Below are 27,987 nucleotides of genomic sequence, written 5' to 3' on the forward strand. Positions count from 1 at the left end.
CATCATTATTTTGAATACATATATATATATATATATATATATACACGTTACACACACACACAATTTAAATTGTTGAGGAAAAATTGTTTATGCTGTTTCATGGGGTCTGGACCATAGATATTATATAATAAAGGCTAGATGTCTCGTCCGCGCTGCTGGCCAATGGAGGTGGACGTCCGCACGTGGCGGCCATCTTGTCACAGGCAGCTCGCTCACTCGTAACATTGTTTTTTAATGGTGCATGTACTTTTAAATAACCATAACTTGCTCAATTTTCTACCGATTTTCAAACGGTTTGGTTTGTTATAAACGTCAGAGATGTAGTTATGACACTGCATACATATGAATAATTATAACATATATGTTCAAGCATTCAGAATTATAGCCATGTTAATAACGTTTGTAAGAAACCAAACCGTTTGAAAATCCGTCAAGATTTCAGCGAGATAAGAGGATTTGTGTTCGTGCTGATCACTCACCTTACATCAGAGCCTGCCTGTGACAAGATGGCCGAACGGTGATGCCGGAAGTGACTCCGCCGTAAGACATCTAGCCTTTATTATATGATATCTATGGTCTGGACAAGCGGCAACCTTCCGGTCTCTCTCTTGAATCCCACACGGAAGTGACTTAAACTGCACTTCATCCACTGGCCGCTAGAGGCAGGCTCCAAAAGAGAGTCAATCCCATAAACCATGTGTTAAAATCATTGGTAGTAAAAGAAATGGACACAGCGACTCCATAGACTTCAACGGAGAAAAGTGAAGCCCATTAGAAGCACTTTCCTCCTGATGGCTGAGCGACTGCGCCGGCTCAAACTGAGCTTGACGACGGAGATGTGACATGAGCAACCTGTCTGACAGCTGTAAGTCTTCTAGTATCTGTGCCAAGAGGAATCTGAATCATTCCCTTGAATCTCACAGAGACGGAGAGCGTGAGTAGGAGCTGTCCATGAGCGAGCAGGAGCAACTTTATGACTCTCTATGGGCTTCTCCCTGGACTTTATGCCTCCACGTCCCCCCGAGTGCCCGCGAGCTTCTCCTCCTGTCTATACGGTAGTTTCTCTACTGTGCGACAGAGAGTCGCGTGTTATGACGCAATCGTTAGCCTAGTTTTACAAAAACGGCTTCTACGGGGCCATAACGTAAGATACAAAGTAATGGAGCCTTTTATACATTGTCATGTTTCTTCTGAACTTCAAAAAAAGAAACAAAAAAGATGCTGCAGCCGGCGGGGGCTGCAGGACGACTCAAGACAATATAGGCCTACTCAATCATTTTCGGGACAATTAGGGCCGGATTCGGGATTCGGGACAACAGCTTAGATTTCGGCTGGACGTCTGGTCACCCTATCATCAAGTCAGCTGTCACTTTAGCGAGTAGGTGAAGGCCACAAATGATTAAATGAATCAGTCAAACGATTCGTTCAAAATGTCTGATTCATTCAGGGACAAAGCAGAAGTGACTGAGTGAGTCGTCAAGTCTTTCATTAGAACGACTCGTTCAAAAACTAAACTGAAACTGTGTGCAATGGCATGATTTCTACTGTTTGGAACTATTTTCATTGTCAAAATGGAGGAAAAAAAGACAATATTGTGTCTACAATGCAAGTCACCTAACAGCCTATTAACTTATCGTTTATCAAATTGTCTAAAATCATTATCACATTTGCAAACGTGCTGATATTTGGGAAAACATTAAAGATTTAGAATTACGAATTATAGATTTAATTATAGATTTATTATAGAATTATAGATTTCAATTACAATACGTATCTTTAAAAGCCGTTTTCTAAGCCTAAGTCAGAAATCTTCACTTCAGTAACACTTACACACACACATACACACACACACACACACACACCAAACTTTACACTTATTCTGAAGGTTTTTCCAGAGGGGTTTGTTCATGCATCATTCGTGCGCATTTTATTCTTAAAAACATGTTGATTTTTCTTTTCTGGCTATTAACAATATTTAGTGATCCAAAATCCCCTCTGCAAAAACATTAACTCTAATATGTCAACAAAATGAAACGAGAACTTTGAACTTGACTTCATATCCAATGTTGAGATTTCTGTTCTGGATTTTTTTTTAAACATATTTAAACATGTAATACAAAATTCTATTAGTTACAATTTTTGCCCTATTCACCTGTGGTGTCTTTTCTTAATGCATAATATCAGTTAAAATCTAAAAGAGAATAAAGATGAACAAACATAATGTTTAAAACATAAAGATGATATAAAAAACAAGGCTTTATCATTTCAATTTTGACTCAGATTTATATAAAGGACCCAAATGACACTCATTTTGACCTAGAATGAATTATAATAAAAATACTTTTTCATGAGAAAATACCAATTAAAGTAACTCTTTCTTCTTTCTGTACTGAAACATGTCACAGTGCCTCCCTACACGCATTGTGTTTGTGTAGATTGTGCTGGTGAATTCTTTTTATGTTTAATGTGACCAGTATAGAAGTTTTTGTAGGTGTTAAAACATTTGTTTCCAAGGGGACAGGTTTATTGCCACCTTACAGTATGGCATGTTGCTATAGTTACGCCACAATATATCCCAGTCTATTCGTTTCTCTAACAGACCAGACATCTGAGCACAAAACGCCATGACAATCTGTTTTAATGAAGGAACATTTTATACCGAGATGGTGAATGTGTTTGCATTAATCATCAGGCCACAGTGTTAACTTACGCTTTAGTGTCCGAGTTCCCAGTGTGACCACTCTCCTCCTGCGCTCCTGAAGGTCCCGGGGTCCCGCTGATGTCTGTGTGGAGGGTCACCGTGTTCCCGTGGAGGCCGGGGTCGCGTGTCCAGCTGATCCGGGGTCTGTTCAGTGAGTCTGGGGTGTGGGAGCGGGACTACAGGGCCGAGACCCGGCGTCGAGTGGAGCAGAGCTGGAGCGCCCGCATCCAGGAGCAGTGGAAGAGGGATCAGGCACACCAGGTACATCCCATCATGATGAACTGCAGATTATGTGCAGTAGATGATTGTAATATTGAAAGATATTAAAGGTGCAGTCTGTAAGAATGACAACTAGTGGTTGAAACAGGTACTGCAGTCCAATTCACAATATCGGAGATCGTCGTTTCTCCCGCCTCCTCAGACTCGACGCTCACACGGGTCGCCAGTTTGAGACACGCAACAGGAACGAGCGCAATGGACAATGAAAATTGGTAAATTGGCAACTAGAGTCTCACAGACCAAAACAATAACAAACATTCCAGCCTGGAAACACACATTTCAGAGTAAAATAACTGGCCGTAGAAGTGCTTTTCAGAGAAACGAGTATGTGAACTTAGCATGTTTCCTCTAAACATATTATGGTATTTGTATGCTTTAGTAGAGGGAAAAAGTTAAATACAGCACCTTTAAGATGGAATATGGAAAGATGGAAAGATAATAGAACAACAGCTGATTGTCATTATACCATGGTCTGGGTGAATACTCGATTCTGATTGGCTGCAGGGTGTCCATTAAAAAGTGATAGAGGACACCTAGTAAAGGAGTTCTGGTGAAACTGACTGTTTACTGTTCGAAATTAATAAATAAATGCGCTGGCTACATCGGCTGTGAGTAACCATAGCTACAGGCAGCCAAAGTATCCGTTTACAATTTATAAAAAAAAATAAAAAAACTATGCCTACCTGTGTGTTATAATTATAGGTTAAAAAAAAAAAAGGCTACACAGGCGCCTTGTCATAAAGTCAATTTTTTTATATTATACGTACTTATTGACCTTTTTCTTTAGCACTCAAGTTTAAGTAGCCTACATTTTCCACATGGAATACTTACAGTAATTTGACTTATTATTGTTATTATTATTATTATTATTATTTGACCCATATATCGAAACAAATTAGCTTAAATATTTTAAGAGGGTTACCAATGGTCAGGCCGTTAACTTTTGCATATACTGGTGCTATAGAGGTTGAAAGTTTGAAAGTTGAAAGGCCACACAATTGTATAGCACAATTGAATAAAACTAGGGATGCTCGGATAAGGATTTTTGCAGCCGATACCGATAGCCGATTTCTTGTCATGGTGATCGGCCGATACCGATGCTTAATATACTTAATATAAGACAATGATAAATACAAACAAAATGGAGCAGTCTGATGCAGCCCACAGGCTTAAATTAAACATTGTCCAATAGTAAACTTTGGAGGACAACATAAACATTTAATCACCTAAAATAGAGAAGTCATAACTTAAACTTTGTCCAATACAAGTCTGAGCAGGACAAAAATTAAATAAATAATTTAATTGGAGTAACAAATTGGAGTAGTTTGATGCTACTCATTAGAAGGGATGGGCATTTCGAGCAAAAATAATATTCGAAGAGACTGTAGCTGGCTATTATTCGAAAATCGCACCCCTCCCCCATATGCACGCACACATGCATAGGCCACAAAAGTGAGAAAAGCGGAGTGGTCTGAAGTTTAGGCTAAATATAACTTAAAAACTTAAATATACATTTCATATTTGTTTTATATAATATAATGTTCTTTTTTTTTATTTCATCTATGTTGATTATATGAAAAAGGAACCGGATGAAATGGGTAAGATAGGATCATAAGATGCCCAATATATCAGGAGACATTTGGAGTGAGTTAGACATGATTTTGACCACTTAATTAAGTTTTGCTTTGTAGAAAGCCATTTTTTAAAGTGAATTTCGTTTTGTAAAAATTGTATCTTAATTTCAATCAATGTTTCATCAACCAATTGGCTGGATTTAATAAATAAGAAGCGAAATATAGCAGACAATATAGGCAGTGATGGGAATAACGGCGTTATAAATAAACGGCGTTACTAACGGCGTTATCTTTTTCAGTAACGAGTAATCAAACGAATTACTGTTTCCCCCGTTACAACGCAGTTACCGTTACTGACAAAAAAAAATGTGGCGTTACTATAATTGAACTCACTGAAGCGGCTTTCATCCGAGTAGGCTCTCTCTCCGCCATAGGACCTGCAAAGTTTTTTTCTCTGGTGTGTGTGTGTGTGTGTGTGTGTGTGTTTATGAGGCGCCGGAGTGGACAAAAGCGAAGCGATTGGCGCGAGCGCGCTCAATGCGCGAGAGAGACCGAGTGTGTCCGAGAGCGCGCTCAACAGTTGCGCAAGAGAGACCGAGGGTGTCCGAGCATTATATAGTTTGTTTATAAATAAATGACACATATCTGCAACGTTAATTAATTTACATGGTTATACAAATAAAATCTAAAAAATTACCGTCAGGTAACGTTCTGTTTAGGTTATAAAATAAACCCGAAAATAACCTGCAGGGAACATTCACAGAAAACATCTTTGTTTGACCGGTTGTAAACACGTGCGGCAAACATGTCTAGAATTTGGCTTAAATAACCTCTGATGATGACGTTCGCTATAGGTTATAAAAATAAACCCCCAAAATATTATATTTTAGTATTATATTTTTTTTTGGTAAATTGTTCAGTATTATATTGAGAGAGCACTTGTTAAACTGTTTACTTTTGTTAGGAAGAAAATACTCAGGCTACAGTATGTCTACTAGTTGTGAAGTTGTGTAACAGTTTTATCATTTTAATATGCACAAAGAGTATGTATATTTTTTATTATTATTTATTCATTTTTGGTACATTTCTTAAGAAGCATAATTTATTTTTAAACTTATTTGTTGGCCAGTTGGGGTCTGTGCGATATTAAGTAAACCATCTATAATGTTTTATTGTTCTACTATAGTAATGCTAATATTTAGAATAATATATTGAATTTAATAGGCGTCTCTCACATTGTCCCACAGCAACATTAAAATAGAATAAATTATTATTATAAAACATTGAACACTAATCTACACTATTAAGTGTCCATTTCATTAATTTAACATATTTAATACTGGGGGCATCCAAATTATTTGACATAGGCCTATTTGATTTTTTTTTTTTTTTTTTTAAGTAACGCAATAGTTACTTTCTCTGGTAATTAGTTACTTTTATAATGATGTAACTCAGTTACGAACTCAGTTACTATTTGTGAGAAGTAACTAGTAACTATAACTAATTACTTTTTTTAAGTAACATGCTCAACACTGAATATAGGATACGGAGGTGCCCGCGCGTGAACTGGAGAGAGTCTCATAAATGAACCGAAACTCAGCGTATAAATGACTTGCCTCACAGACCTGAGAACGTATAGAAAGCTTGAAATGCTTAAAAAAAAAACATTCAAATCGATAAGAAATGGGTTACTCTGCTTATTAGGGGTGTAACGATACACAAACCTGACGGTTCGGTTCGTCCCACGGTTTTGAGGTCTCGGTTCGGTTCGGTTCGGTTCGGTCAGAGACTATTTATATAGAGACATGCCACTTCCCCAATCCTTAATACAACTATATAGGGAAAACCCGTAACGCCAAAGATGGCGGTTGTATGCACATGCCCCGCCCCTCCCGCTCGAAAGCCAATCGTCTGCTTTTAACAGTCAAGCCGGAAAACATTTAAGCCTATCGTCTGGTTCCACCGACGCATGCGCACAGTTGAGGTTTGCGACAGCGGAAAATATGTTACTGTTTGAAAAGGCGGCAGATTTGATGTGTTAGTTGTGTAAATATCAGACATCCCAAGTCTCCCGGAAGTTCCGGGAGTCTCCCGCAGATTGATAGCGGCTCCCTGATGACCGCAAATTAGTTCAAATCTCCCGGAATCTAGAGCGAGCGAGCAGTAGCGCGCGCACGACTGAGAGCGAGAGAACCCTCTAGCTTTAGAAAGCTAAAATTGCTTTTATTTTTTATTAAACAGTGCTTTAATGAACAAATTGTGTCCTTGTCTTTTAAATTAATTCAATTACAAGTAAACGTTTCTCAAGGATAACAAAATTATCTGCTGCTGTAAACTAAAGCCCTTACTTGCAAATTACTATAACATTAAAGCTTAACAATAGAGCCTAGACTTTTAGCCTAAATGATATAATAATAATCAACACTCAAATAACAAATTGTATGAAAACATGTAAACTGCACATCAGGCATTTTTTGCATTTACATGTTTTTACTCTAATTTGTTATTGTTATATAATCATTTACACAGTTGCTGTTATTTTCATGACAACTATTTTAAACATACATTAAATAATCAAGATATCATAAACAGGTTAAGTAAAATATAATATATAGGCTAATATATAGCATTTATTTAGTGAAAGAGTTAGCAAACCAGCAAGCTGTGGACACTGAATGACTTGCCTGAGGTAAATATAAAGCTATGTGAAAAACTAAGCGTTTTTATTGACGTATTTCCGCTGTTGAAACACTGATTGAGTGTTTACACGAGTTATGATGCCTTTCAGTAAGTATACTGTATCTTTCAACATACCTTCGGGTGTCCATTCATGTTTATTCTGTAACTGAGGAAGAGATGATCGCGCTCCGCGCTGCCGCATGCATACAGTGATATCTGTCACGCCACATCTAAGAGCGCCAAAACGGCATTTTTTTGTTTGCATTTCGTGATCAAATAGACATAATTTGAAAGATTACACCTTGCTTATTATCAAAAGTAACAAAACACTGAGCTTATTGCGATTATATGTGGTTAATGGTGGTTAGGCAACAGCCCCGTATTCGTTGTGTACACATAACACATGAGGTGCAATGAGCCGGGGCTGGGCGGGGCAGCAGGGGGCGGGGCGTGTTCGGTTCGCCATGAGAGTATCGCGATACGTATTGTGGGTGGTGTATCGCGGTTTTTCGGTTCGGTTCAAATATCGTTACACCCCTACTGCTTATGTAGTCCATCCGTATGAAGTGTGCATTTCTCTCTATAGGCGCGTTCACTACATGCGAAGATGGCGTCAACATCGCCAACTGTATCTTTGCAGCCAGAAAACACTAGTTTATAAATAAACAATTCAAATGTACCATGCTGCTTAAACATTGCGCTGTGTGGACTGAGCGAGCGAAGCTACTCTTCAGAAAGCTGATCTCTCTGGAGGACAATGCTCCTCCACATGAGATTCCTTTGAAACATACATGGCAAATAGCTGTTTCTCGACACATCATAGCAATTCCACACCGGCGATGACATGACTGCCAAATCATTTAAGTCCCCACGCATCATGTACCTTCTCACGGTTTGATGTAGGCCTAATCAAATTGTGATCGGTTTGTGAGATCGGCCAAGTTTAGTGATTACCGATCGAGTCATAAAATGTGAAGATCGGCCGATACCGATCTCTGGCCGATCGATCGGAGCATCCCTAAATAAAACGTCTGTTACCATCTTTGAAAACAAGCCAAAGTAGAGCAGTTCATCATTTAAACCGGCATGTGACTGAGGAAGGACATTAATGTTCAAAACGGGGCTCACAAAATACAAACCTTAGCAAGAAATGTTTTCAGAACAACATTTTCTTTATTTGCCAAAAAATGGCAGACTGCAGGAACATAACACCTCTTGCTTAACATGAAGTCAATTCTGCATTTATAGCCAAATATCACTAATCACAATCCAAACAAAATCCATCTGTTTTGGGTGAGACCTTGAAAATACAGCTTAATGTCCCTGTAAATCATTAGAAAGGTTTAAAAACTGTATTATATAAAAATTAATTATCGGTGTTAATTTCCAAATTTTTGTCTGGAAATCTTATGCATTCACTGAGAAAAAAACTGTACACTTCTCTACACTGGGACTGGAGTAAAACATGGATTCACGTTTACTTCATATTTCTTCAGAGAGAAGAAAAACTAAAATGGGGTGTATGAGCATTACACACACGTCTGTTTCATTCCCGCTCTCAGAAAGTCCTCAATTGAGACTCATAAAGTCATCAAACTTATTACATTCCAGGAAATCATTTATATGATCAAAGGCATCCAGAGATCGCTGTAGCAGAATAAAACACAGATCTATGACTGATGAAATATGAAGACAATATACGAAAACGTCTCTGGTTACCTGTGTAACTCATGTTCTCTGAATAGGGGAACGAGACACTGCGTAGCGATGGTGCAATGGGAACGATACACACACACACACACTCACACACTCACACGCCAAGCTTAGTGCTGCCAGATCTGGCCTAAACAACTTTCTCTTTTTTTTTTTGGGACCAGACCAAACTCAACCAGGACCAAAGCGACCAGTTTATGCGAGAGAACCCGGGAACCAGGGGCCGCATCCAAATCCAGGTTATAAAACGTAATAAAAGTGTGCGAAGACGACCAATTGACCGTTCGCAAAAGCCACGCCCCCTAGTTATTGTTACTACGCCCGTCAAACAAATGGTCAAACACGACCAGCGCGACAGATTGCCATGACGGGAAGAGGTATAAGTTAACGTTACCCGTGCGTGTCAGTGACCTTTTTTTGGAGCAATACCTCAGCGATATCCTCCAGATCGAGGCACAAGGGGTTACAGTATGCAGTGGAGGGATATATTCAAAATATAAAAATACGCAATGAAGGAGACACGACTACTATCGAGGCTCATGCTTACCGGTCTCAAGCGAAATCTGAGAAACCCCATGACCTGTACCTCAAATGCAACCAGCACAGCCTTGAAGAAGACTTTATAAGCTGGTTCAGTGGCTAATGTTTGGAGTTAGAAATATATAACTCGCGCTGCATATTTATTAATTTTGTAATTTTGTAATACATTCGCTTTAACAAGCAAGTTGTTCATTACCACGGCAACCGCTTGCGTGTCATGCCGAATGCGATTTTTCATGTTTAAAAAGTAACTATACATAAGAGACAGAAAGATGCAGATAACCATACATTATTTAAGGTTATTTCTATTCGTTACGATATTGATATATGAACTGATGTTGTCAAGTAAGCTTCATGCTTCCCCCGTTGCGAGCGTGCACTCCTCTAAACTGTAGCTACGGTGCTGCACTGTTGTCTGCTGCTCATTTCCCCCCGAGAATATCATGTTAACAACAACCCTTTAGAAAACGTAATTCCTTTGTGGATCCTCTTGATCTGCTTTCTCCATGTTTCTTTGACTAATCTCAGTGTCTCAGTCTCACGCACGCTGCACGGGAGTTAACCATGTGTTCGACACATTTAACTGGGAGTGGGGCCGTCCACACTGTTTTATCCATTGTAGGCACCGCTCACGTTGTGTTTTCGGCTTTGGAAACGGAAAGAACTCAACTCCTCCAGACAATCTCTCGGGGTACCTAGTGTCCGATTTACAAACGCCGTGGGCGCACCGCTTCACCATCTTGCTTGGAGTCAATGTTTGACGGACCTGCTCACATAGTAACGGTTGCTATGACGTGTGATTGGTCAATGGCCGTTTTGGGGGAGGGGCTGGTGAAAGGTCAATAGAGCCTAAATCAGGGGTGCCCAATCCTGCTCCTGCCCATCGACTGTCCTGCACAGTTCATCTCCAACCCTACTTTCATTTTCAAGTGATCCTGAAGACCTTAATTGGTTGCTTCAGGTTTGTTTGATTAGGGTTGGAGATGAACTGTGCAGGACAGTTGATCGGCAGGAGCAGGATTGGGCACCCCTGTCCTAAATGAAAGCAAGCGGTCTAAATAGAGAGAAGATGTGACACTCGTGAGCTGAAGTGCCCAGAGGTGAAGGAAGCGTCCGCACCTCATAAGCCAAAGAAATTGCGTCTCTCACCCAATGAGAGATCCTGAGCTTAGAGGCGGCGAGCCCCAAAACACACAAACAACTGAGACGAGCTGCGCCACTGGCAGTGCCGGTCCAATTACTCCTTTTCGGTCTGGACTCGATCCATTGAGGAGTAATTATGATCGGTTCAGAAATGGTCAGGCCAATCAAATTGCCAGGGCGGGCTTTATACGATGATGGACAGATGATCTGCAGTTACGTAATCATCACATTATCAAAGAGCGCTTGGGTTGAACTGGTTTTCCTCAGAGATGACTGCAGCTGGAGAACTGAGATGTATAGATTCAGCTATTGCGTCTGTTGTAAAAGAAATCGACAGCGCATTCATTTTAAAAGACGAACAGAGAATTTGTCGATCAGAAAGATGTGTTTGCCGTCCTTCCTACGGTATTCGGCAAAAGTTTATTTTATCAGCTGGCTCCGATGGTCACTAAGAAGATGGGGTGCAATGAAAACCCTGTGGTCGTTGTGGTTTCTCCTTTGGTCGCACTCATGGAGGACCAAGTAAAAGAAGCAACACCCATTATTTTACTACTTCTTCCAGCGTGCGTGCAGTTGAGGTCTGTTGACAATTTGCGTAGCTCATAAAAAAAACACTTACTGTGTTGCTCTGATTGGTTGTAGGTCTATCCAATTGAGTGCAGAGTTGTTGTTTTTCCTGGTTCGGTTAAGACAATAGATAATAGATAAGATAATCAAAGCCCTATGGAGCAGTATCAGACTCACATTCTGACTAGACTATGAGTATGACGAAGTCAGGCTATATACCTTTTAACCACAAATGCTCGTTTTGCACATCCAAGACCTCACGCATTATGTAATCGCGTAGGAAAGGTCAGGCGGTAATCTGATGTAGGCGGAAAATGTAGGGCGAATAACTCTATCCTTTAATAAGAAAAACATCCATTCTTTCCTCCAACTTCAAAATCGTCCGACATTTTACTTAAGGCTTGTTCGACTTGAACCGCCGCTGCACAGACCGATCGGTTTGTGACATTAAAGTACCGCGAGAGCGATTAGAGAGCAGAAGCTCCTTATGCTTTTGAATCGCTCTCGCGGTACTTTGATGTCATAAACCGGTCGGTCTGTGCAGCGCCGGTTCAAGTCGAACAAGCCTGTAGTCTTTGCACGTTGGCTTTGTTAACACTAGGCCGGTACTTCCGCCTATGTCACATGTGACCTTTCAACGTGATTACGTAATGCGTGATGCATCGCAGCTAGTGCAAGGCGAGCATTTGTGGTTAAAAAGTATATAAATGTTTTTTTTTTTTAGAAAATGACTGATGGTTCAGATGGCTAGATAAGACTCTTATTCCTCGACTGGGATCGTGTCGAGACTTTGAAGCTGCACTCAAACTGACATTTGGACCTTCAAACCATTGGTTCCCATTAAAGTCCACTATTGGCACATTTCCACTGCTGGTACGGCTCAGTACGGTTCGGCTCGGTTTGCTTTTCCACTGCTGGTACGGCTCAGTTCGGCTCGGTTTGCTTTTCTACTGCATGGTACGGCTCAGTACGGTTCGGCTCGGTTTGCTTTTCCACTGCTGGTACGGCTCAGTACGGTTCGGCTCGGTTTGCTTTTCTACTGCATGGTACGGCTCAGTACGGTTCGGCTCGGTTTGCTTTTCCACTGCTGGTACGGCTCAGTACGGTTCGGCTCGGTTTGCTTTTCTACTGCATGGTACGGCTCAGTACGGTTCAGCTCGGTTTGCTTTTCCACTGCTGGTACAGCTCAGTACGGTTCGGCTCGGTTTGCTTTTCCACTGCTGGTACGGCTCAGTACGGTTCGGCTCGCTTTGCTTTTCCACTGCTGGTACAGCTCAGTACGGTTCGGCTCGGTTTGCGTTTCCACTGCTGGTACGGCTCAGTACGGTTCAGCTCGGTTTGCTTTTCCACTGCTGGTACGGCTCAGTACGGTTCAGCTCGGTTTGCTTTTCCACTGCTGGTACGGCTCAGTACGGTTCAGCTCGGTTTGCTTTTCCACTGCATGGTACGGCTCAGTACGGTTCGGCTCGGTTTGCTTTTCCACTGCTGGTACGGCTCAGTACGGTTCAGCTCGGTTTGCTTTTCCACTGCTGGTACGGCTCAGTACGGTTCAGCTCGGTTTGCTTTTCCACTGCTGGTACGGCTCAGTACGGTTCGGCTCGGTTTGCTTTTCCACTGCTGGTACGGCTCAGTACGGTTCGGCTCGGTTTGCTTTTCTACTGCATGGTACGGCTCAGTACGGTTCGGCTCGGTTTGCTTTTCCACTGCTGGTACGGCTCAGTACGGTTCGGCTCGGTTTGCTTTTCTACTGCATGGTACGGCTCAGTACGGTTCGGCTCGGTTTGCTTTTCCACTGCTGGTACGGCTCAGTTCGGCTCGGTTTGCTTTTCTACTGCATGGTACGGCTCAGTACGGTTCGGCTCGGTTTGCTTTTCCACTGCTGGTACGGCTCAGTACGGTTCGGCTCGGTTTGCTTTTCTACTGCATGGTACGGCTCAGTACGGTTCGGCTCGGTTTGCTTTTCCACTGCTGGTACGGCTCAGTACAGTTCGGCTCGGTTTGCTTTTCTACTGCATGGTACGGCTCAGTACGGTTCGGCTCGGTTTGCTTTTCCACTGCTGGTACGGCTCAGTACGGTTCAGCTTGGTTTGCTTTTCCACTGCTGGTACGGCTCAGTACGGTTCGGCTCGGTTTGCTTTTCCACTGCTGGTACGGCTCAGTACGGTTCGGCTCGGTTTGCTTTTCCACTGCTGGTACGGCTCAGTACGGTTCGGCTCGGTTTGCTTTTCCACTGCTGGTACGGCTCAGTACGGTTCGGCTCGGTTTGCTTTTCTACTGCATGGTACGGCTCAGTACGGTTCGGCTCGGTTTGCTTTTCCACTGCTGGTACGGCTCAGTTCGGCTCGGTTTGCTTTTCTACTGCATGGTACGGCTCAGTACGGTTCGGCTCGGTTTGCTTTTCCACTGCTGGTACGGCTCAGTACGGTTCGGCTCGGTTTGTTTTTCTACTGCATGGTACGGCTCAGTACGGTTCGGCTCGGTTTGCTTTTCCACTGCTGGTACGGCTCAGTACGGTTCGGCTCGGTTTGCTTTTCCACTGCTGGTACGGCTCAGTACGGTTCGGCTCGGTTTGCTTTTCCACTGCTGGTACGGCTCAGTACGGTTCGGCTCGGTTTGCTTTTCCACTGCTGGTACGGCTCAGTACGGTTCGGCTCGGTTTGCTTTTCTACTGCATGGTACGGCTCAGTACGGTTCGGCTCGGTTTGCTTTTCCACTGCTGGTACGGCTCAGTTCGGCTCGGTTTGCTTTTCTACTGCATGGTACGGCTCAGTACGGTTCGGCTCGGTTTGCTTTTCCACTGCTGGTACGGCTCAGTACGGTTCGGCTCGGTTTGCTTTTCCACTGCATGGTACGGCTCAGTACGGTTCAGCTCGGTTTGCTTTTCCACTGCTGGTACGGCTCAGTACAGTTCGGCTCGGTTTGCTTTTCTACTGCATGGTACGGCTCAGTACGGTTCAGCTCGGTTTGCTTTTCCACTGCTGGTACGGCTCAGTACGGTTCAGCTCGGTTTGCTTTTCCACTGCTGGTACGGCTCAGTACGGTTCGGCTCGGTTTGCTTTTCCACTGCTGGTACGGCCCAGTACGGTTCGGCTCGGTTTGCTTTTCCACTGCTGGTACGGCTCAGTACGGTTCAGCTCGGTTTGCTTTTCCACTGCATGGTACGGCTCAGTACGGTTCAGATCGGTTTGCTTTTCCACTGCTGGTACGGCTCAGTACGGTTCAGCTCGGTTTGCTTTTCCACTGCATGGTACGGCTCAGTACGGTTCGGCTCGGTTTGCTTTTCCACTGCTGGTACGGCTCAGTACGGTTCGGCTCGGTTTGCTTTTCCACTGCTGGTACGGCTCAGTACGGTTCAGCTCGGTTTGCTTTTCCACTGCTGATACGGCTCAGTACGGTTCAGCTCGGTTTGCTTTTCCACTGCTGATATGGCTCAGTACGGTTCGGCTCGGTTTGCTTTTCCACTGCTGATACGGCTCAGTACGGTTCAGCTCGGTTTGCTTTTCCACTGCTGGTACGGCTCAGTACGGTTCAGCTCGGTTTGCTTTTCCACTGCTGGTACGGCTCAGTACGGTTCAGCTCGGTTTGCTTTTCCACTGCTGATACGGCTCAGTACGGTTCAGCTCGGTTTGCTTTTCCACTGCTGATACGGCTCAGTACGGTTCAGCTCGGTTTGCTTTTCCACTGCTGGTACGGCTCAGTATGGTTCAGCTCAGCGTGGCACGGTTCGGCTCGCTTTGCTTTTACACTGCGTGGTACGACTCGGCTCGACACGGCTCGGTTCGCTTTAGCTCGGTTTGCTTTTCCACTGCAGCTAGTACCGCTTCAAAGTGGGTGGGATTTAGTCTGACCGTTATAGTTTATATCTATAACAATCTATAACTACAACCAACAAGAGGAACATCTGCACTTCGTCCACTGACTACGATTCAGCCATTACTTTTTTCTTTACTTTTTCTTCAAGCAAGTCGTTTAAAAACAGGTGCTACAGCGGTGGCTGTTACTGGCTATTTAAATCTAGCGGGTTTGATGTCTCGCAAATACAATGGCGCTGGTAGTGACGATTCTGTCTGACCAATCAGTGATCTGCAGTGTGTTCACGTCACATTTTAGTATCGGTACGGTACGCTTGGAACCTCAACAGAGGTGGTACCATTTAAAGCGAGCTGAGCCGAGCCGTACCGTACCATGCAGTGGAAAAGCGCCATATATGGAGAAAAATACTGGAACGTTTTCCTCAAAAACCTTAATTTCTTTTCGACTGAAGAAAGAAAGACATGAACATCTTGGATGACATAGGGGTGAGTAAATTATCAGGAAATTTTAATTCTGAAGTGAACTACTCGTTTAAAGCCTGAACAGGGTAGAGAAAATGGAGCCACTCCTCCACTGTGGAGGAAAAGCATGAGCACTTGAGAGCGAAATGATTTGGACAAAACTTTGGGGCCAAAACCAGGCCTGGGTCACAGAAAACCCTTCACCAAACCCAGAGTAAACCCCATGCGAGGCTCACTCGTAGATAGAGCCTGCAGATCCCCACACGCTAGAGATACGCTAATGCTAACAAAAACGCCACCTTGAGAGTCAGAATCCGGTCAGGAGCTCCAAAGGTTTGAAAGGAGGTTCCAATAATAACCCCTACAAAATATATAATAATAATATAATATAATAACTGATAAATCTTGCATTGTGATAAAATGTTCAGCAATTGTGTTGCTTTAGCTCATTTTAATTAGGTAAATTGAACAAGCAGCAAAAATCATTCTTCCCCGGTGTAGGAGACATATAGTCCCATGGACACCTTTCTGAGACATTAATGGTGTTTCTTGAGAGACGTTGTCACTGTTAACTGTCTTTGTATGGATACGCATTAATAATCCTCTCTTTAAAGGCGAGAGGGCTTTTCTCCGTGTAGCCTGTACAGTTACAGTATGTCATGTTTCTACTTTGAGATTTTCATTGAAAGAATCCTTTCCATCTCCCGGCGGACACCCTTTGTACAGTGTGTGTGTGAGAAAAGAGTCTGGCTCCTGAAGCATTACTCTTACAGAGAAGCTGCTTTTGTTCAGGTGGCTTTTAAGCCGTACACATTGTGCTTTCAGTGGCGTCGGTGTGTTTTTCTATCACAAGCACGACGTCTCTCCGTCATGTCCATCGCTCCCTTTGTTTTGTGGAGCTGCAGTTGCTGACTGCATTTATTAATGGCATCACTCAAAGACTGCAATAATGTTGGACTGAAAGCTCACATCTCGAAGTTTGTGGATCAGACTTTATCCATCCAACCAGCCCAGAGAATAATCACATTACAAACAATTCAGTGTGAGTAACATTAGAACATTTTATTTGAAGCTAAAAGTATTTGAAAATAACGAAGGTACAAGATTGGATTGTACTTAGATTATTTTATGAGGGAAATCCATCCATCCATCCATCCATCCATCCAACCATCCATCCATCCATCCATCCATCCATCCATCCATCCATCCATCCATCCATCCATCCATCCATCCATCCATCCATCCATCCATCCATCCATCCATCCATCCATCCATCCATCCATCCATCCATCCATCCATCCATCCATCCATCCATCCATCCATCCATCCATCCATCCATCCATCCATCCATCCATCCATCCATCCATCCATCCATCCATCCATCCATCCATCCATCCATCCATCCATCCATCCATCCATCCATCCATCCATCCATCCATCCATCCTCAGATTAAGTGTTAAACAGGATTTGTTTAGCCAATTAAACACTTTCTCAAGAATTTTGGTCAGTGTACTGCCGATAACAGCAGGGCTTTTGCCGGACACATAAACCACAGTGTCATGTGTAAGTATGACTCGAACCATGATAATGCCTCACCAGGTGAAGTGTGGATGACAAAATCTTGAGATAAGACTGCTATGGTTTACTGTATCGAATGCTGCACCCACGATGTTTCCTTTATCAAGCGGCTGCACAATATTTTCCAGTAATGCGCAGATAGCTGATTTAGTGGAATGGTTCTGTCTGAAACCACACTGTTGAGGGTGTATATACTGATTTGTTTCTAAATATTGAGTTTGCTGTTCTGAAACAATTTTTTCTAGTATTTTTGACATTTCCGGAACTAGACTTATAGGTCGATAGTTACTGACGTCTGTGGTATTCCCGGATTTAAAGATGGGTTTAACCAGTGCCTTTTTCCAAGCATCTGGAAATATTCCTGTTTTAATAGAGACATTTATAATGTGGGTCAAAGGTTGGATGATAATTTGAGCATATTTTTTGAGGAAAGTTGCGTCTATGTTGTAGTTGTCTTTGGATAAGTTGGTATTCGGGTCTGAAATAGCTTTCAATACCACTGCCTGATCCACTTCTCTAATTTGAAAGGAATTCTCATTTACTGATGACAATATATTTAAGTTGCTACTATTGGGCTCGCCATCTGAAAAATAAGAAGCCACATCTTGTACGGATTTAATGAAAAATTGATTAAAAGCATTAACAACTTGGACAGGGTCTGATATGTTTTTCCTTCAAATTAATTATTTGTAATTGCATTGTTTAGTTAGACTGTTTATTTGTTTTCACATTACTTTACAATTTCCTTTAGCTTCAGTTAGAATTTTCATATAATAGTTTGCTTTTGAGTTACGCAATTCTTTTTTTTTTTGCCAATAATAATCTTTGTGAAAAATATTAATTCTTTTGATAAATTATTTTTCTTCATTATCAGGACTGTTGTAACACCATGACATTTTTGACTGTCGCCACATTACAAAATGAAAAAATCAGTATATGTGCACAACTTTTCGTGTTTTTCCTCTTTAAATGCAGTTTCTGTGCAGACTTTGCAGTGTTAAGCATCTGTAATGCCAGGCCTGGCTTCTGTCTGGTTTGTCTTAATCCCAACATGCATCTCAAGTGCATGTGCTGTTTTTACTGTTTTCTAATATATATTTTATCAAATTAAAACAAAAGTACAGAATATGTCCTTTTCATTGATATCAGGAGCTTTGTATGGGTTTTCTGCTGTGGTTTGAAGGCGCTCATGGCATGGCTTGTAAAATTAGTCTGACCCGGAGCCGAGACCATTTAACACCTTTTGCTTTCATTCCCCAGACGTGTGTGCAGCATCTGCTTTGTTTTACATCAGCGTTACTCTCTTTTGTTTTCTCACACTGTTTGTTTTCACATGTTCTCACTACACAAAGGGTTTCTTACACAGTCATTGGCTTTAAATAAAAAATATGCTTCTCTTGTGCTCCGAATAGATGGGTCAGTTGGGTCGACTCTGTGTAAGCTGACCTCAATTGTTTATGTACCAGATTTATCAGAGTTTCCACACCGTACGCACACCCATCTGAAGACGGATTCATGAAGGGAAAAGCTTCTTGGAGAGATGCGGTGGAGATGTATTCTCTCCCAAAATGTGTCCTTGTCTCTTTCAGCTGCTGAATAATTCAGGCCTTTTTGACCCGCGCTGATTAATGCTTTCCCAGTGCGGCGAGCTTCTTCAAAGCCGTCATGAATCATTAAAACTGCTGTGGAGAGCGTGACTGAATGAATGAGCTTTAGCGGATGTCGCAGGTCAGTCTGCGTTCAGACAAGTAATGTGAATGCCTCTGTTAGTATGAGCTCTGCTGGGAGAACTACTCCACCATATTAAGTTGTAAACTTGAGCTGCCGCTTTACTAAGCGTGATCGCATGTGTTTGACCAGGATGATCCAGCCTGAATATTATTACAAGCAGAAACGTGAACGTAGGCCTACTATAAGTACCATTTGTATGATTATTGCTAAGGATAGGCGATATGACCACATTTTTATTTCACGATAATGATATTTATCAAGAAGATAATGTAATTTTGTTTATTCTGTTATTAAAAATAAGAAAAAAATAAACAAATTGCAAACAATATGACAAATAGGCTACAATATAACAAAAATATGAATTAAACAAATAGTTTTTCAGGTACATGTAGTTGTAGTTTCATGTAGTTAGAATTAGGACAGAAATTTAATAATCAAATGTAAAAACAGAATATTGCATAGTCTTCACGGCATGGATTAAATATAAATCTTAATACAGGTTAAAAAAAATATTCAGTAAAGTTATTTTCAATTTTGTTTGATTCACATTAATGAGGTTTATTAGGCTGCTGTCACTTTAAGGCCGAACGCACGCACGGATCCATTATACTAATACACATCCGGTTTACACCCAACTGTTTACTTTCACTTGAGACATAACCAGCTGTGTTTACATTAACAGTCAACACTATGGGCGTTTTAAATTAATTGCATGTGTATATCGACCATTCAAGCGCAATAAGATGTGAAAGAGAACTGAATTTGCGGTCGCATGCTGAGAGACTCGACTTTTTGGGTAACACTTTACTTGAAGGGGTGTGCATAAGACTGACATGACACCTTCATAATCATGACATGACACATGAATATTGAAGAGGTTTTGTGCATGTTTATGACAACTGTCATTAAGTGTCATTTGCTCAATTATGACTTTTTTAATGCAAATATGACATTGTTTGAGATGTCTTTGTTATGACATTTGCTTGACATAAACCAATACATCATAACCTGTCAGTGTCTTGGTAATGACAACTTGACATTACTAAGACAACATAAATTGTCATAAATATGTCATAAACATGACATAGCAGATTATTTATCAAACTTAAGAAACCTTTATGGGTTGGTTTTGACATTGGCATCTCAAACAATGCCATATTTGCATTAAAAATGTGATAATTGAGCGAATGACACTTAATGACAGTTGTCTTAACCATGCATGTGTCATGTCATGATTATGAAGTTGTCATGTCAGTCTTATGAACATCCCTTCAAGTAAAGTGTGACCCTAGTTTGACATTTTGTTCTAGATATTCATGATTTCAAAATGTTTTAAACAAGACCTATTATGCTTTTTTTCCATGTTCATCTTTCTTTAGTTTGTAATGTTGCTGTTTGAGCATGAAACTGAAATGCTTGTACTGAAATATTTGACATTCTACCAGTGATAAACTGTGCTATGATGAGCGTTTTGACTTCATAATGCATAACAGTGACTGTAAAACATGCATTTTAGGCATGGGAGTGGCATATGTTGAGTTGTGGCGAGAAATATTCAAGCATTAAAACCCATTCTAATAGACCTCAGAAACAAGAATCAAAACATAATATGTCCTCTTTAAAGCAGGAATGATTCGTGTACTTGCCTTTGGCTTTTTATTCAATTGTTGGTGTCCAAGATGAACCTTCCCAGACAAATCTTGGATTAGTGACAATCTGTATAGCTTTTAACATTGAGTAAACCGTTGAATGAACATACATTTTTTTCATCATATTTTTAATCTGTTTATTAGCACTTCTTTTTCCTTTTCTCTAAAATAAGCAAAAATCTTATTTTACAGTGAATAGGGCCATTTTGTAAACATTAGTATCCTGTTTCAAAAGTATAGCCACAAGGCCGAAGGAAAATGCGAGTTAACATGATTTTTGTGTAAAAAATTACTTAACCTTTTCTGTGTAAAGTTAAATCCAATTTTATTTCATTGCCACAACAACATTTATCTGAATAATTAATGTAAGTGCATTTATAAACTTATAAGATTCACATTTCTATTTACATTCTCCAAAAATTGGTCATGTTAACTTTCAGTAGAGGTGCCTCACCAGAACATTGCATTTTTTTTATTTATTTTTTAAGGAAATCAAAGTCAATTTTTTTTTAATTTATTCATTTAGCAGATGCTTTTATCCAGTTGAGGATCTTAAGAAGGCAATAAACACGAGATGTTTCAGTAATTCAACATAGTACAAGCTAGAACAGCGAGGGGTTAAGGAATAGTGAGAGTGTAGACGTAGAGGAGATTTATTTATTTGTTTATTAGCAGGATGCGGTTATGTGTTCACGGAAGAGATGGGTTTTCATATGCTTCTTGGAAACCGTGAGGGATTCGGCTGTCCGGATGTGGTTGGGAAGATCATTCCACATCCCTGAGAGAGATTTTGTGCCTCTCTGCGGTGAAACCATGAGGCGTCGCTCACTTACAGGCTTCTGGAGGAGATGTAGAGCGTAGATGTGGACTCTTGGAGAGAGCGAGGGATTGAGGAGCCCGCGGCTGCTCTGTAGGCAAACATCAATGTCTTGAACTCGATGCGAGCCGTATCCGGAAGCCGGTGCAGAGAGATAAACAGAGCGGTGACATGGGCTCTCTTGCGTTCAGGATCATTTGCAGAGGTTTGGTTGCACATGTTGGAAGCCCAGCCAGAAGAGCATTGCAATAGTCCAGTCTAGAATTGACAAGGGACTGGACGAGAAGCTAGTCTTCCTAATGCTGTGCAGTGGAAACCTGCTATTTTTTGGGATAGCCTTATCTATATTATGCCAAAACTGCTTGTTGTGTGGAACACAAATTATTTCTTTACAACTTTAAGGGTGTTTTTACACTTGGCAGGTTTGATTTGATTAAAACTCATTCTAGTGTGATTGCCCTGTTAGTGCGGTTCAGTTGAAGAAGTGTGAAGATAAACCCTGGTGACAACAAACAAGCAGACCGAGACGCTGAAAAAATGAACTCGGAATAAGAACAAAAAAAAAGTACTGAGTTTCGAATGAAATATGAACACAATACGGACCAAAGACATGTAAAGCCTAGTTCACACTACATAATTTTAAAATCTCGGGCTGAACTGTGCGGTTCACACTACATGACTTGCTCTCTGTGAAATCAGGAGTGTTCAAGTTGTTGAGCTGTTCACACCACACGACACAACGTGATTGATCCGCAACAGGAGGTAACGCACTACACGAGTTGACAACAACTCTGTCACCCAACGATTCTATCTTGTCTACAAACCACGTTTTGTCACGAAAAATCACGTGATAAAACGAACCGGAAATGACACGAAACAGCACGCGCGCCAATACCCAGCGAAGAAGAACACAACACGCGAATATGGACGTCAGACAGAAACTAGTGCTGCAAACTGTTTACGCGATGATTTGCTCTGAGAAAAAAACGCAAAAAAAGAAAAAATAAGTATTTACCCGGTGACCTCAACCCATGCCTTTCTCTGATTGGCTGTAGCTCATGACATCACGTGAGGTTGAGTCGTGCGACAGCTCTGGATATCTAGCATGCTAGATATTTGTCTGGGCTCGGCGACGCGTCTGCGAGCGTCTTTGATGCGTTGTTGGCTCTTCCATACTAACAGATTGGCGAGCGTTCATCGCCCGCTAATCCCCCGCGATTTGCACGCGATAACACCCTGACCTGTCGGCGAGCTCAACGATTTGCTAAACAGGACATGATGTCATAAGGCGCGACTCTATAAATGACCGAATGCTCAGCTGTTTTTTCTCGTCATAGTCGTGATTAGGCATCAATGGTTAGGCATAGTCGTTTCCCAACAGCATCAATGGTTTCTTGTGATACTTTTGTGAAACGCAGCCCTGTTTGAATGCATTGTCGGCAGTGTGTGAACACTCTCTGTGATTGATTGCTTCTGACTTGCAGCATTTGCGTGTGTTCAGATAAGCTGGAAAATAGTTATACTACACAATTATTTACTAAACAGGTTATTCATCCAATTCAGTGCATGTTGTACGCATTAAACTTCTTGTCAAATAAACAAAATCACTGGTAAAAACCCCCAAAAAACTGTAGTATCGATATTTTTATTTGAGTATCGATACTTTCAATACTCGACGTCAGTATTGATATATTGATACTTTGTATCGATACGCCCATCCCTAGTCGTGATATAGAGAGCCTAAGCCCCTCCCCTCCGCTTCCGGCTCATGGGCCCTTATTTCGGAAAAAATATGTATGGTAGTCAATGGCGAGAGACAACTCATCTTTTTATTCCGTCTGAACTGTGCCCTGAATTACACATATGATGTTTGTCAATTTAAAAGCTAATTCTGAAAGTCAAGAAAGTCGCAGTTTGTCATGAAACAGAAGAGTAACATTTAGTTTTATGTGAAAATCGCTCAATGAACTACATCTCCCGGGAAGCGAAACAACGAGCGAGATCCGCTGCTCGTGTGTGTGCAGTCTGGTACAAAACACTCGATGACGGCGTAACGTTACGATTATAACGCAAGGCGTTACACACTGACAGACGTTAGCTTCAGTAAAGTTAGCTTCATTCATTGAGAGAAAATGTGCGCCTTTGGGGTTTGTAGTCGCCATCGTCAATGCATTTTTTGTAGTAATTACGTATTTTCACAGTCTTATACCTCAACAGTTTTACATCAAACTGCGACTTTCTTGACTTTAAAATGTATCTTTTAAATTGCCAAACATCATATGTGTAATTCAGGGCACAATTCAAACGAGATCAAAAAATTTCTCTCTCGCCATTGACTACCATACAACATTTTTCCGAAATAAGGTCCGATGGTGGTCGACCGGAAGGGGAGGGACTTAGGCTCTCTATTGCCCGTCAGAGTTTAGGCATCAGAACCGCGTCTCCTCACAGCAGATCTCGGTTTGTTTGACGGAGGGATTCCTGACACTGTTTTGACTCATTTAAACATTTTAATAAGCTTATAAGTCTTCAGCTGGTAAAAAGGCCATCATATGTAGCTACGCACATACAGCGATCGCATTATCCCAGCATACAAAATTGTTTAGGATGTTGAGTAAGTCCCGTCGTGAAATATCCGTCATTAAAGCAGACCAATCAGGTTGTGAACATATTCCTATGCCTTTAGGTTCGGTGTTAAAATGCCAATGTGAACGCTAAGCGGACCAGGACTAAGGGCCCTTTCACACCTACCTTGTTTGGTCCGGACTTTCGAACTTTTCAGTTTGGTCCGAATCAAAGTTACAAAGTTTGGTCCGACGAAAAGAGGTAGTCTCGGTCCGGATCAAACTGAACAAAGGTTTGGTTCGTTTCTAGTGTGAAAGCATTTCTGTATGGTTCGGACTTTCAGACCTTTTACAGGAAGCTCCGGTGGTTCCCAAATAGCCGAAAAAACAGAAGGTGGCAGGAAAAATGAGCCGTGGTAGCATATGGGGAGAGGAGGAGACGAGGCTTTTAATTGAAGTATGGTCTGATGACATAATAAGAAGTCAACTGGACAAAACGCACAAAAACTTTCCAAATATTTGTCAAAGTTACCCGCCGAATTGACGACACGCTGACGTCAGACGCACGTCCATTTACAAACCAATCAATGTCAAGATGCAGCCCACATAGATGATGACGACAGGACGCAAGTGTGTCACGTAAAGTTCTTTAGTGCGCTCGCATAATTGCAGTGTGAAACCAAACCAAAACTTTCTGGAAGTATAAAATGTATCAAAACGTGAACTTTGGTGCGGACTTTCAGGTGTGAAAACGCCTGGTCTGGAACAAACGAACCGAAACACAAGTGTGAACACCCTTTTTAGAAATTCTTAAAAAAAATCAATTAAAAATTGTCTACTTAAAGGTGCTCTATGTAACTTTTCTACTAAAATGAATCCTTTTTTTATTGCCTGTGTGTGAAGGGGTTGTAATCACACATTAAAATGATCCACTTGTCGAGTTTTGCTATTACCTCTGAAGGCCAGTATTCCTATTTCTATGTGAAGTCTCCGGGTCGGATTTACCGCGAAATCCAACGGATGTGACGTGCATGCGCGCTCCCGAGCCTCTCTCCTTATATACAGTCTATTGTAGACGGTCAGGGAGTTACGTCCGGTTAAAGGCGCACGTTTTTCGGCTTATATCTCAGTCAATCTTTGATCAATATTCCCAAGACTCTAATCGTTCGTAGTGCTGGACGGGGCCTTTCGAACGAGCCCACCCCCGAGGTCCAACTCGCCCGGCTCCCCGAGTTATAGCCGTTTGAAATCGGGGGTCCCAGCGAACGGCGATCCGGTAGGGGGCATCCCCGAGGCCCGCCACTCTAGCGTTCGGGCAAGGGTTCCCCTGGGACCTCCTCCCCCGAATTTGAGCTCTCTGGGTCTTTGCGTTCCAGAGATACGAGCGATTTTCTTCTGAGATCGTGACGTCACCGGCGTCCGCAATTTTGCAGCGCGCCCGATGGTTTTCTGCTAATATCTCCGCGAAAACACCACCAAAAACTATGGATCTTATATGGTTTTTTTCAGCTCGACTAGATGGTCCCAACGAGCTCGGTGCTCGCCGAATCCGTCTAGTATTCGCCGAGATATTTGCATAATAGACGGTATTGTCTATGAGTTCGAGCACGAGCGCTCTTGTAAAATTTGGTTGCAATCTGAAACATCTCCACTAGAGGCCGCTAAAAGTTACATAGAGCACCTTTAATAGGAAGAGACACCGAATAACTCTTGTTTTTCATGTTTAGAGCTCCCGGAAGAAGTTCTACGTCCTCTCCATGTTCCCGTACCCGTCGGGTCGTCTGCATATGGGTCACGTGAGGGTTTACACCATTAGCGACACCATCAGCCACTTCCAGAGGATGAGGGGCCATCAGGTAATTTTACTCTTAAACACAGTAATATCAGAATTTACTCTGCTCTGTCAGCGCCACACACACACAGTTTGATCCATTTTTATATTCACCCACCTACACACAGACATACCAAAACACATTCCCATGAAAGCAAAAGCTGCAGTCGAGGTCTGCCGGGATGATGTGTGTTTTAATTATGAGGTGTCTGAATAATGGAAATGGTGTGAATATGTTCTTAATTAAAGCTGCTCCTCAAACTTTGTCTATGTTGAGGATGTGCTCACGGCTTTTAAAAAAACAGCCCTTTCTAAAGCCCGAAGAACTGATGTCATCATCCGTGTGAATGTTTCTGAAATATGCTGTCAGTGTCAGTTCATAACAAGGAACGGCAGGTCATGACGGACATCATTATCCCGATGCTAGACTGATGGAGGCTGTTGTTTAGGGGTGGGTGTTGATATCACTGCATGATTAATTGTATGTCATGCTGACCGTACATAAAATAAAATATAGAAGAGTCATTTTGCTGGAAATTCGACTCTTGAACAGGAGTCATGAAAAGCTGAAAGACTTGTAGAAGCAAGTTCAAATGGGTCGGTTGCTTTTTGTTCAGGTTTAAATGTTTGGGGTTTAGACTAGGTGCATTATTTTCCAGCACAATAGAGCATTATTAACCTTTTAGCTCCACTCACTGGACATTTCATTTCCCAGCTGCGTGAAACATGCAACAACCAACGTGTTGTGAAACAAACAAGAAGCGACTTAATATCATTTTGAGATATTTTGACAAATATTTGAGTCTTTTTAAATAAGTTTGAAATGAAATGTTCTTTATTTCATTTTATTACAAGAAGTGAAGAGATGACTCAACGCCGGCGATATGTTATGCCCTAAATTAATACATGATTAACTAACTGTATTTTTCTATGTACATTTCTAAAAAATGCACTTTCTGTAAAGCTGCTTTGAAACAATATGTATTGTGAAAAGCGCTTATTCCTGACGACCTTACTGCGTTTTGAATTATGGGTGGCACTTCCGGTTTGGGGAACTTCCATTCAAAAAGGCTAAAACAAACAAATCATTTCAAATCATAAGGTTGCCCTACAAATAAAGCTGATCCGTCAGTTTGACTGGATGAGCTGTCAATTTTCCTTCATGATTTATTTTCAGACATCATGAGAATAACGTTATACTTGGTATTTTAACGTGACATGTTATAACAAGAATATCTACGGCAAGAGCTCTTTTCAGTTGCTGTATCTTTTCCTCGTGATGATTTTTATTTTTTCCTTTGCAATCCGCTGTAAAAGTATGAAAAAGGACAACATATACGGCACATCTGTGGTCTGTTCTCCCGAATTTAATTTACGATATTCCATTAATAATTCACTGAAGAATCTCTCGTTACTCTCCTCAAATCCTCACGTCTCTTTCCAGGTTTGTTTTCACAGGTAAATACAATTTATAATCTGTCAAAATGACGGAAATCACTTTGATATAGTGTCACGTAATGCTGAAGTTAATGAACATTTTTGACTAAGGCTTGTTAAACAATACAGAGATATATTTGCCTACTACAGTGATTTTTAACCAAAGACTCGCGCTTATGGGGCTATTTTTGGTCTGTTGAAAGTACCTGTTGATTCTTTTAAACTTTTAAATTTCATTTTAATGTTCGATGTTTGAAGGGTGAGTCGATTAACATAATCTCATTGTGACACTTTTTTAACGTATTGCGTTCATAGAGCGAGCCTTTCACTGATTGTTTACAGCTTAACGGAAATTACACCCATTCGCGCAAAGCATCATGGGGCGTATGGGAATAAGGTGGATACAAATAAATTTGAATTTAATTGAATTACTTTCTTTTTTAGAACGTAGAATTAGAATTAGACTCAAAACAGTCAAACTAGATTTCCTACTCTAAATTCTTATTGGACGAATGATGTTACAAAAGCTCTGTGAAATAGCAAAATGTTCCTTTAATGTCATCTTGGTAACTAATTAGCATATTAACATATTGTAGTGGTATAAATAGCAGTTCTGCTAGACTGCTACGCAAATATATCTAATGCAATGTAAACAGTATACGTTTCTACTACTGTAACTCTATTGAAACCAGTTGTGAGTTGAGTCTCGTGAAGATCTCTGTTTGCTTGAGTTTCTGTTTATATGGTGTTGGATGCAGTGGAGATCAGGGCAGAGATGGGGACTCGAGTCGGACTTAAGTCGCACAAACAGCTGACTTCAGACTTGACTTGAGACTCGACCCAAAAGACTTCAGACTCGAGCTTCGAGACTCGTCAACAACCTGTTTTCATGCAATTATTGCTTTTAAA

At 41.4% G+C, this 27,987-nt stretch overlaps 1 protein-coding gene across 2 annotated transcripts in view; it reads left to right on the top strand.

Moving 5' to 3' along the window:
- lars2 (leucyl-tRNA synthetase 2, mitochondrial) overlaps positions 1 to 27,987 on the top strand; it is a 135,428-nt gene that overhangs the window by 684 nt on the left and 106,757 nt on the right. The window contains exons 2-3 of one of the 2 annotated variants that reach the window (XM_056263113.1): positions 2,718 to 2,962; positions 25,538 to 25,666. In XM_056263113.1, coding sequence (XP_056119088.1) covers positions 2,780 to 2,962; positions 25,538 to 25,666 — 312 coding nt within the window. In that variant the 5' untranslated portion in view covers positions 2,718 to 2,779. The remainder of the gene's footprint in view (positions 1 to 2,717; positions 2,963 to 25,537; positions 25,667 to 27,987) is intronic. The other variant, XM_056263112.1, reaches the window with a different exon arrangement.

The sequence above is a fragment of the Rhinichthys klamathensis genome, unplaced genomic scaffold, assembly GCF_029890125.1.
Source record: "Rhinichthys klamathensis goyatoka isolate OS25496 unplaced genomic scaffold, OSU_Roscu_1.1 h1tg000198l_1, whole genome shotgun sequence".
Classification (NCBI taxonomy): Eukaryota; Metazoa; Chordata; class Actinopteri; order Cypriniformes; family Leuciscidae; genus Rhinichthys; species Rhinichthys klamathensis.